This window comes from Typopeltis vanoorti, chromosome 19 (genome assembly GCF_054136105.1).
Source record: "Typopeltis vanoorti isolate ZY-2024b chromosome 19, IOZ_Tvanoo_1.0, whole genome shotgun sequence".
In the NCBI taxonomy this organism is placed as follows: Eukaryota; Metazoa; Arthropoda; class Arachnida; order Uropygi; family Thelyphonidae; genus Typopeltis; species Typopeltis vanoorti.
Window position 1 is genome coordinate 72047863 of NC_143567.1, and position 12548 is coordinate 72060410.

The 12548-nt window shown below is 33.4% G+C and overlaps 1 protein-coding gene across 1 annotated transcript in view; it reads left to right on the forward strand.

The window, feature by feature from the left end:
• Positions 1-12548, forward strand: part of LOC150096239 (midasin) — a 1081806-nt gene that overhangs the window by 629681 nt on the left and 439577 nt on the right. The window contains exon 46 of the mRNA XM_090409469.1: positions 6919-7042. Within this exon, the coding sequence (XP_090265595.1) occupies positions 6919-7042 (124 nt within the window). The remainder of the gene's footprint in view (positions 1-6918; positions 7043-12548) is intronic.

Here is a 12548-nt window from a genome sequence, read left to right on the forward strand (position 1 = left end):
TCACAGATTAGAGACAAGAAGATAGAAATTTGAAGTACATAGGACATATTGTAAACGTGATGAAGACAACACAAAAGATTGATGCAGTACTGTTTATTAGTTTTGCATCATTCACATGGTGACAGTTACATCATATAAGATACTGTTCACATCACATATGCATTAAGGTGTTCATATCTGAACACTGGGATTTGAAAAGGATGAAAATTCCTAAGGGAGAATACAAAGGTTGGTAACAAAAAATAATATCAGGACTTGTAACATTAGTTATGAGGACACACACCACAGCTAATTAATCAATCTGCAAAGTTTGGTGAATAGAAGAAGAGAGGAGATATTAATTAAGCTGTTGAGATATATTTACTAGAGAGAAAATACTCCTCAACATGGTGGAGAAGGAAAGGGTCGTGATATTCCTGTAAGTTGTGAATAGTAAGTGGCTTTTTTTTGCATGAAGAATGGAGGGAACACAGAATGCATTGCATTAAAGCAGGGGTCTTTAAACTACGGCCCACGATTCAGATGCAGCCCGCCAATTGGACTAACTTTTCAATAAGAATCCGCAAAAAAAAAACAAAAAAAAAACGGGATGTTGATAGATTTCAAATGCATTAATTAAAATTGTGTTCAAAATATATTCCCGAATAGCAAAAAGTAACCATAATCCAAGTTACGGTCTTTCTGACTGTAAAAGGTCGATTAAAATGGACTAACGAAGAAAAAAAATTTAAAAGAATTCAAAACAAAATAAAAAAGTTACATCCGAATAAACTTTTTTATCAACAAAAAAATTTATGTCACACGAAATAAGAACACTTAAAAAAGTCAGTAAAAACACGGTTAAAATGAACTAACGAGCAAAAAATGAAATAAAAACAAAATTTCCCGATCTGTATTCATTGACAAAAAAACTCGAAGTTATACGAAATTAAAAAAAAAGTTACATGTAAATTGTCGGTGTATATTTGGTTGAAAAACTAACGACTAGCAAAAATTTAAACAAATTGTTTCCCGAACAGGAAAAAAATTAATTCGGCTATTTCAAAAAAAAAAAGAAAAAAGTATTAGTTCGTGCGTAGAAATTGTTGTGATAAGATTTTGTTTGGTAATTTTTACAAAATTTTTTTTGAAATAAATAAAAAAATATATATAATTATTTATGAATTTATTCTCTTTTATAGGGTTAACATGGATGGGAAAAAGAAAAGAAAAGTTGAGCATGAATGTCATGTGTTTAATGAAGAATGGGGGTGTAAAATACTTCTTCATACAATCAAACTCAAAGGATAAAGCTGTGTGTCTCATTTGTAAAGACACTGTTGCTGTGTTGAAAGAATACAATATATGCCGCCACTATGAAACAAAACACTCTTCAACGTTTTCGCAATTTAGAGAAAAGGAGCATTCTGATAAATTTGAATCATTATGTCATTGTTTGCATTCTCAGCAAGGCTTATCTACGAAAGAAAACTCAGAAAATGAAGCTTTAACCTTGGTAAGCTACGAGGTTGCTTGTGTGTTGGCTAAAAAAGGAAAACCATTCATCGATGGCAATATCATCAAAGAATGTATGATGGAAGCAGTGGCCGAGTTATGCCCAGAAAAACTTAATATTTTAAAAATAATAAGTCTTTTGCCAAATACTATTGCTCGTCAGGTCAAAAATATGGGAAATAACATTATCCAGCAAGTTGTAGGCAAAGCACAATGTTTTAGTCGGTATTCTCTTGTGCTGGATGTATCAACTGATGTTTGTAATACCTCACAACTCGTAGTATTTTTACGTGGCATTGAAATGAACTTAATGTCACACAGGAATTAGTGTCACCTCGCAGCATGCATGGTACTACAACAGGAGAAGATATCTTCAAAGAAATTCAAAAAACACTAACAGAATATAATTTGGACTGGAATCGTCTGCAGTGTGTGACAGTTGATGTGGGAAAAACATGTCTAGTATAAAAATGGGGTTGGTTGAGCAAATCACAAAAGCTTGTGAGGATGCGGAAATATCAAAACCAATGTTTCTTCACTTTGTTATCCACCAACAATCGCTTTGTGGAAAATACGTTGATATGAGCTGTGTCTTGAAACCTGTTATTTCTATGGTAAATTTCATTTGCTCTCATGCACTTAATCATTGCCAGTTTAGGTCTTTTCTCGAGGAATGTGATTCTGAATATGTTGACTTGGCATATTATACTGCAGTTCGCTGGCTTAGCTGTGGAAAGGTTCTTCCATCTCAGGAATGAAATTGATATATTTCTTACCAAGAAAAACCATTACAAACCACTTTTATCAGATATCAAGTGGGTTTGGAAATTGGCATTTTTTGCAGATCTGGTGAACCACATGAACAATTTGAATTTAAAGTTGCAGGGTGAAAATAACTTAGATTGTGATTTATTATCTCATATGAAGGCATTTAGAGCAAAGTTGATACTTCTGGAAGGCCAGGTGAAAAATTGTAACTTTGCTCATATGCCATACTGTGCAGAATTGCATAAAAAGGGTGAAGCAGAATTTCCTTTCTTGTTCGCAAATTTAGTTATTTCAGATCTTAAACAATTTCAGAAGCGATTTGCTGATTTGGACGCCAATGCTAGGGAAATAAGATTGTTTCAAAATCTGTTTGACTGTGTTGTTACTGATGTCCCAAGTCAACTTCAAATGGAAATTATTGAACTTCAGGCAAATGAACATATTAAAGATAAATACAAGGAAGAAAACTTGATCAATTTTTATAAATTTTTGAACTCTGAGCAGTTTCCAAATTTGAAGAAATTTGCTTGTAAATTTATCTCTATTTTTGGGACAACGTATCTTTGCAGACAAACTTTTTCCCGAATGAAATATATCCAGTCAAAATGCAGGGCAAATTTATCTGATTAACATTTGAAATTGCTACTTGTAATTAGCACTTCAAAATTTGAACCTGAGTTTAATAAGATTTTAAAAACACAAACTTAGTTACATCATTCACATTAATGGTTTTATTATAATTTGTGATAAAAATATGGGAATTTGCTGATATTGTTCGTTGTCATTAATATACGATAATTTTATCTCACATACTCTGTAATCAGTTTTTATCTGCTCTCAATGAAACTCATATATCTAGTTCTAGAGTTTTTTATTACTACGGCCCGCTGAACAGTGCTGAAGCACCCAATGTGGCCCTCACAGCGAAAAGTTTGGAGACCACTGCCTTAGAGGGTAGTGGACTTAGAGATAGTCAACTGTTTAAAGATGTGGTATAGCAGTATTTGTGATGTCTATGGCAGACCTTTGATGATAAATCTCATTATTCCATGAAGATTTTGAATAATAATAATAATAGTAATACAGGTAACTCCCATTATATGTGAGGGTTGCATTCTGGAGAATCGCTGTATATATCAAAACACGTAAAACGGGAGGCTTATAACGTAGGATAATAGAAGTTGCAATTTCAAATAAGTGACATTCTGATCTTTCGTAATTAATTTAATTAAAATGCCCCTATTTTTCATACATATTAAGGCATAAGAGTAGTAAAACAAATAACTGTTAAAGTAGTTCTTCATTTTCAGAATTAATACATCATAACCACATCGTAATCATGTTGTTTTTTTTTTAACTGGAGGCTCATAGGAGGTTTGAAGGCTGCTTTTGCAAGATTCGCTCAATGGAAACCTGACTTGCAGTGTTTTGCTTCTGATTGTAACCTCTCGGTGTGTGTAACCTTCTACTATCTTTGCTTTGAAGAGATCATAAAAATTCTTCAGCAGCACATGATTTGCAGCTTCGGCAGCCATGTCAAACCATCCACATCTTGCAGCGAAAGGTGTCGATTGCTTTTCACCTTTCATCAAATATTCATACAAACTTTTTGCCTTCTCTCGTATGGCCACCCCACATAAAAGCATATTCTGCTGGTTCTGATAATCCATATAGCCAGCATATTTCCCATTTTCTCAATTGCACGAGATTGAGATTTTGTTACTCTGGTCATGCTGAGATTTGTGCACTTTTACAAATTGTTATCAACATTATCACGAATGGTTCTCACTGTGGAATCACTTTCCATGTCCGTTTGAATATCGTTGCTATTCACTCTATCAAACTGATTCAGAACTTCTAATTTCACTTCTAAAGAATGAAATTTTTAGTCCTTTTCTTCACTTAGTCTTTATTCGCATTCTTTTTTTCACTCTTAAGTTTCCTCTGTTTTTCTCTTGCGAGACATCTTGCTCAGGAGGTGCAGAAATTATTTACAGAAAAAGACAATTCTATGCAGACCAGTAAGGCAATAGGGACACAAAATGGACACTGAACCAGAGGATGAAGTTAGGGAACAAGGTGCACGTGCAGAAGCTCCCACACCTTAGATAGGAAACAGCAGTAGTCTTTATGTACCACAATGAAACCACTATATGCAAAAATGCAGATAATGAAAGCATATATAATGAGAGTTACCAGTATAGCACTCATTACAATATAGATCAAAGATTTTGATAAAACATTGCAGCAAACTTTGAGATTTATTAATAAATGACATAAGAAGCTATCAATTAAATCAACACTGGTAAAAATAATAAATTTGATAATTAACCAAATTTTAAATGCAGTATCCACTTATAGGAGTGAAGCCTGACTGACAAGGAAAAATTCGAAAACAAGATGAAAGCAAAGTTATAGCAGGTTAAACAAAATTTATGAGACATGCATGATATACCAACAGATTTTGAAAGAAATATACAAACCATGGAAGGGTTAAGTGAACAGTCAGTAATATATTATATCACTGTCTATAGAAGAAAATGGATTAAGCATCTGGAATGAATGGACATAAGAATTCCAAAGCTGATTTCAAAATAATGATTTAATAGGAAGAAATCTATAGGAAAGTCATATGAGAAATTTGAGAAGACACATAATATCACATGTAAATGGAAGAATAAGGACTCTACATTTCATAATGATGATTATTTGAGTTACATGATCCATGCTTTTTCAAAACTTCCGTTTTTTTTTTTTTTTTTTTTTTTTATACAATAAGATTGTCCTTTATCTTGTTAAAATTAGGTGTAGTCACGTTCTGTTGTCAAATCCCCCATCTGATGTGCAAACTTGTATCTGAACCCTTTCACTTTGTTTCATCGTTCTTAATAATAGTATTCAAGAAAGTTATTAAAACAAATTGTTATTCTCTGACAAACCAACTCATGCAACTCCAGAAATTAATTACAAAGTCACCATTTCATTACCCTACAATTTGTGGATTCTCAAGTTAGATAATTCAACTATTAAAAAAAGGGCAGCATTCAAACAGCCTTCAAACTTGTTGACAAGTTAAAAATGTCTTACTTTCTTCTAGAGGTGTTCCACTTGCAAGATACCTTGGAGTATATAAGATTTAATATTCATGCCGTAAGGTTCACATCTGTCAGACTGGAAGAATTTGTAAAATCCATAACCTATACATGTTGACTATAAAAGAAAAGAAAAATTTAGTCTCACTGTTTTTCTTTCGAAATCAATCAAGATGTTTAGAATTTTTAGCAATGCTATTTATATATTTGTGTATTTTTAGTTTTTATTTATATTTTTGTATTTAAATAAGGAGTAATTTTGAATTTAATGATATATTTTCGTAAATAATTTCATATACTTTCACAAAAACAATAATGATATAGATTGCCTATCTGCTTTCATGCCTTATTTAAATGACAACATTTTTGCTAGAATATTTAAGGAATGTTCTAATTCATTCACACTGCATCTTAAATAGAAACTAGGGTCTTATACTTCATGAAATTTGTGTAACCTGTGCTAATGATCAACATGCTGTGGATTGGAATCCCATTGTGACATGAATGTTTATGAATAACTTTATGTAGCAGATTAGTTACATGTTGAGATTTCTACCCTGTTTATTGAGTCTTAAGTGACTTGAAAATGTTTCATGTTTGGTCTTGAGTGCTGGGTTTCTCAGAGATCTAATCTAGCATCTATGATACTAATGTATGGCATGTTTGCAACTTATTTTGAGTTATAATTTCTATTAAAATTGTTGACTTCGGTAACAAGTGACACTGTGACAGTTGTAGAAAATATAAAGAACGAATTCAATCAGGACTGCTTTCTAGTACTTCCAAAAAAAAAAAAAAAAAAAAATCATTAAAGATAATTTTTTTGTCATACATGATTAGTCATACAACAGTTGCTGTCCATTCTGTATCTGACATTCCTTAATTTATTCAAGAAAATTTAAAATTTTTTTCAGACTAAAAATTCAATCATCAATATCATAAAATTCTTGCCATCTACCCTCAAAGGGGTGTACAGGATATGATAGTACTAACTTCCTATCTACAATTTTCCTCCAAATTAGTCTGTTACCTGTCAAAATTCCAACATTATCAGATCTTATATTTCTATCTTCTAAGGCACTTTTTACCATATCAATTTACCTATATCTTGGTCTTCCTCTGAATCTTTTTCCTGCCAACAGAGCACACTTGTTTTGCTAATCTTTCCTCTCCCATTCTGTTTAAGTGATCATACCACCTGAGATTAGCTCTACTAATGTCTTCCTGAATGCTGACAATGTCAAATTCTTTCCAATTATCCTCGTTTTTAATATAATATTGTCATTGATGCCATCTGTTCGTGCCCCTAATCTTTCTCAGGACTCTCATATCTGCAGTCTCTAGTCTTTGGTCAAGTGTTTTACTTCTGACCCAGCTCTCAAATCCATAAGTTAAAATTGGTTTGAACACTCTCTTGTATACAGCTAAAAATTGAATACCACTGTTTATTTCAGATTATATATTTTAATGTGATTCTTAAAAAATATATATATATATATATATATATTTGTGAATTTTTTGTTATTATTCTAATTACAATCCATATCTAAATATTCTCTTATAGCAAGATGGAGGAGGACCAAATAAGTGGGATGTAACTGCACTTTTACATAACACTGGTCTGACTAATACATGGATGGGAAATAGTCTCTTTGCAATTTACAAAAGTCTTAGTGAAGAATATTTAGGTAAGTTGGTTTAGCAATAATTTTTTATTGTTGTTGCATGACATTATTATAATTCTGAAGTTGGCAAAAAAAAAAAATATATATATATATTAATATATATTATCGTTCATATTTACTCAGTAGATAATGTTATAAAATATTAGTTTGAATGACTATATACCTAGCATGAAAAAGAAAAGGTTTAATGTTAAGATACTACTAGTTTCGTTGAATAAATCAACTTCTTCAGGTATCACAAGCAAAGAATTATATAAAATAACACAGACATGATAAAATTACATCAACAGATCTAGTATAAAAAAACAATAGTACATTTTAAAAACAGGAATGCGTGCTGGAGTTCCAATTGAAGTTGACTATGTGCGTGAGCTGTCAAGAGTGCACCAATACTGGACAGTGGCAATGTGTGCGTCAGAAAGATTGTAGCTAAGGCTGTTGTTAATATGGGATGAATTGAGCGATATTTCTCTAGATTTGATAAGCTTTCTTTCGAGTTCATCATAACACACGTGGATATTAGAAGTTTGCATCAGTCTACCGCCTTCATATTAGTTGATAGAGAAGAGAATGTGGCTAGAGAGAGCACTGGCCCTGGTCCTATTGTAGGATATGTCTCTTTGGTGTTCTTCCATACGTAAAAGGATGGATTTAGCTGTCTGGCCATAATATGGTTTGCCACATTCACACAAAATCTTGTAGACTCCTGGATACTGAATAGGAAGATGTTTCACTTTAGATCTACTTAGTATGGAGCGAAGTTTTGGAAACGTAGTGAAGCAAGTTCTAATGTTGAATTTCTTAAGAATTTTTGCCAGTTTTGGGGAGAGTGAGCTGAGTTATGGCAACGACATAAAAGCTCTTGGGGAAGAAGAATCTTCAGTAGCAGTTGAGCGATGGAAAGAGAAAAATTTATCAATCTTTTTAAGAGAGAAACTATTGTTGACAAAAGTTAGTAAATGGAGTTCATTTTCAATTTCTGTTTCATCTGTTAGTAAAGATCTGGCTCGATGTGCCAGGGTTGAAATACTACCAACTTTTTGCAGAGGGTAGTGATGGGAAGAAGCATGAAGGTATCTGTCTGTGTGTGTGTGGGTTTCCTAAAAATGGAGATTTTGATATTTTCAGTGCATCTTGTAAGTTTCAAGTCCAGAAAGGGGAGACAGTCATTGGACTCCAGTTCGTAGGCAAATTGATTTTTTCATGAAACTTGTTGAGGTGGTCTAGAAAAAAAAATTAAGGTTGTTGACACTGTCTTCCCAGATGAAGAATACATCGTCTATATAACAATACCATATTTTGGGTTTAAGAGTCAAGGAATTAATTGCTTTTTCTTCAAAATCCTTAAGAAATATGTCAGCAAGAATCAATGAGGGGCAGACTGCCCATAGCGAATCCTGAGTTCTGTTTGTAAATCTTGTTTTCATATTTGAAGTATCCTGAATTTACACAGTGAGAAAGTAAGGAAAAGAATTTCTTGGATAGTTTGTTCTGGAGAAGACGGTGGACTTCTTGAGTAGGTACATTTGTGAAGAGAGAAACTATATCGAAACTTACCATTAAATCTGATTTGTTGAGTTTGATGTCTTTGATTTTGGACACAAAATCAGCTGAATTTTTTATATGAGAAAAGGAAGTTCCAGATAGGTTTTTTAAAAAGGATGCGAGGTATTTAAATAGGTTGTGAGTGGGGGAGTTTATGCCTTCAACGATTGGCCTGAGTGGAGAGTTTAATTTATGGATCTTTGGGAGTCCATACAATCGTGGGATTAGTGGATGAATCGACCTGAGGGAAAGACGGATGTTTCTTGGTAACTCTGAGGTGGTTCACAGTAAATTGTTGGTCCTATTGTGCAGTTCTTTTGTAGGGTCACTATTTAGTTCAGAGTAAGTATCAGTGTTTAGTAGTTCCAAAATTTTGTTATGGTAATCAGATTTGTTTATGATGACAGTAGCATTCCCTTTGTCTTCAGGGAGAATGACGTCATTATTATTTCTTAAGTTTTTTATAACTGATCTTTCAGAATGAGAAATGTTGTCAGACGGCGGTCTTGCATGATTTATGGTGAATATAGCTTCCATACGGTTTGCTTCTTGCTTTGGTAAAAAAGGATGCTGCTTTTTCTATCTTGGTTAAGAATAGTTCTTTAGGTATGGAAGTAGGAGCGATAACAAAATTCAGACCTTTAGCAAGTACACTTTCTTCTGCTGATGAAAGTGGATAGGAAGAATTATTTATTACAACTTTTTTTAAAAAGGTAGAATTATGATGGGATGTGGGACGATCCTGCATACATTTTAAAGAATCGAATTTTCTGATGAGATTAATTTTATTTGTATTCTGGGCTTTAGAAGCTTTTTCTAAAGCGCTAATTTCTTTTAAATTGTTCCAAGATGAAGTGTCTAGAGAATTAGATAAACGGATTTCAAGAGAGGTCTTCTTAGAGAAATAAGCAGCTAGACTACTGTTATGTTTTTACTCCGTGTCATTGTTGTATCTTTTATCTTTATCCTTTTATATTATTCTTTATGTGATTTACTTTCTTATATATACTTTGGCTTCTATTTGCTATCTTTAACTTCACGTATCCCTAAGTTGTCTATCTTACTTGAATGTATGATCTTATCGCTTATCTAGCAAATTTCTCAATTTTGGGGCCCTCGGAAATACCTGTTCCCTAATCACTATAAGCTGTCCTCAATCACTCAGGCAAATTTATTAACTACGCCAGCCTGGGCCTTTAGGGTAGAGTTAAACTCAGCCTAAGGATAGTTATAGGGTATCAGGTGCTACTAATATCATTTACTAAAATTCAGAAGCCTTAGGTTTTTTAGATTATTTTCAGTCATGCCCCTTTTCCTTTCTTGATTGGGATATCCCCGCACACATATATGATCACAGGTTCGTAATTTTATGAAGGGTCAGTCAACATGGTCAGAAATACAAGCATGAAAGGTATCAAACAATTTTAATGGATTCATTATTAAATATAATACAGGAACAAAACAGATATTAATACTAAGTTAAACTCTTACTTTCCTCTTACTCTCTCATTCTTAAAGCAAACATGGATTCTAAATCTTGACAATTCAATTTTCTCAACTTATTTGACATTTTAGTTTACAACTCATTAGGCCTGCTAGGCATTTAGCACATTATTGGTTTCCCCTGAGTGGGTCACGACAAAATATCTAATAAACTAATAGTTCTTAAAATTCAGTCCAGAGGTATAGAGTTATTCACATAAATTTCAATTTTTCACACTTCCCTTTATCACAAATTTGAAATACACTCTTTTCCGTACTGCTAGTCAATTTTCTCTAAAAGGAGCTAGAACATATAAAAGTACTTATCTTCACTATTTTGGTTTCTCTCGGGGTTTTCTCCTTCTTTCTTTCTTTCGGAATTCTGGCTATCTTAATTCTACTGCCTTTCTTCCTGAATCGGGCGCTGTTTCTTTGCTATGGATTTGCGGCAACGCTTTTTCTCATTGACGGCCTACGTTCGATCTTGCCGTGCTCTGTGGTGGTGCCATGCTGGAACTTCTCGAAGGGCAGCTCTTAAAAATAAGAACTGAACCACGATGAACACTTGAATCACATGGTGAGAATACAGGAACAAACAAAATGGGGGGGGGGGGTTTCAATTCAGTGTTGCGGTTCAGCTCCCCAAGAGCGCCATCCTATTGTCCTTCCGATTGGTCCCCGACTGGGTGACCTCACCGATCCTCATACGGGGCTTTCTAATTCCGGGAATGTATGTATCGTGAAATTTTCTCAGATGTAACACTCACAGGCGCTTACGCTGCTCCTGTAGCGTTAGAGCGACCTTTGCCCCATCTTGCCGAATAATTTGCATTCTTTTATGTGTAGAATATTACTGATAATTTCTCTTACAATTGTCCCCTTTTGTTGACTCATTTGATATATAAATACATTAACTTCATTTTAAACAGTTCTAAGATGTTATTTCCTTCAAAACATAGTTACACTGTGCTAAATGATAAGTATGCTCGATTTATGGTTATTTTCTGTTTGACTCTGGAATGGTGACGTCATGTAGAATGAGGTTGCCTGTTTCAGATCTAACACTACGTTTAGTATCAAAAATGCGTTCGGATAAAAGCTCCAATTTAGCTCTGTGGTAAATTCTTTGAGCTCTAGCAATTTTAATGGATTCCTTAAAATTAATAAAACGGGAGATGATAGAATGGCACTTACATCTTTTAAGAAAGACTAGTCTGTTAATGAATAATCCAATGGTCCTGAGATTTTCCTGATATTCTTTGATGAGCAAATTTAATTCCTCGTCATCAGGAAAATTGATATTATCGTTCATATTTACTCGGTAGATAATGTTATAAAAAATTAGTTTGACGACTATATACTGAGAATGAAAAAGAAAAGGTTTAATGTTAAGATACTACTAGTTTCGTTGAATAAATCAACTTCTTCGGGTATCACAGGCAAAGAATTATATAAAATAACAGTGACATGATAAAATTGCACAGATCTAGTATAAAACACAATAGTACATTTTAAAAACATGAATGCATGCTGGAGTTATCCCCCCCCCCCAAATCTGGCAAAAATTCTTAAGAAATTCAACATTAGAACTTGCTTCACTACATTTCCAAAACTTCGCTCCATACTAAGTAGACCTAAAGTGAAACATCTTCCTATTCAGTATCCAGGAGTCTACAAGATTTTGTGTGAATGTGGCAAACCATATTACAGCCAGACAGCCAAATCCATCCTTTTACGTATGGGAGAACACCAAAGAGACATATCCTACAATAGGACCAGGGTCAGCGCTCTCTCTAGCCACATTCTCTTCTCTATCAACTCGGATGAAGGCCGCTAACACCTCGTAGACTGGCCGCAAACTTCTAATATCCATGTGTTATGATGAACTCGAAAGAAAGATTATCGAATCTAGAGAAATATCGCTCGATTCATCCCATATTAACAACAGCCTTAGCTATAATCTTTCTGATGCACACCCACTATCCAGTATTGGTGCACTTGTGACAGCTCACGCACGTAGTCAACTTCAATTGGAACTCCAGCACGCATTCCTGTTTTTAAAATGTACTCTTGTTTTTTATACTAGATCTGTTCATGTAATTTTATCATGTCTGTGTTATTTTATATAATTCTTTGCATAACTGCCTTATCAACCTTTCTCCTGGTCTTTTTTTGTTCATATCTGAAAGATACCTGAAGAAGTTGATTTATTCAATGAAACTAGTAGTATCTTAACATTAAACCTTTTCTTTTTCTTTTTCATTCTCGGTATATAGTCATTCAAACTAATTTTTTTTAATATTAATATATATATATATATATATATATATTGCATTTTTGCATTATATAGAAACTGACTTGACAACCTAATTATGGGGCACAAGCCTTTTTGTCAGTATTTACCATTCTTGCAAAAATAACAACACTATTTATGTGATACTCATGTTTTTTATTTATTTATTATTTTTTTATTTTTGTAAAA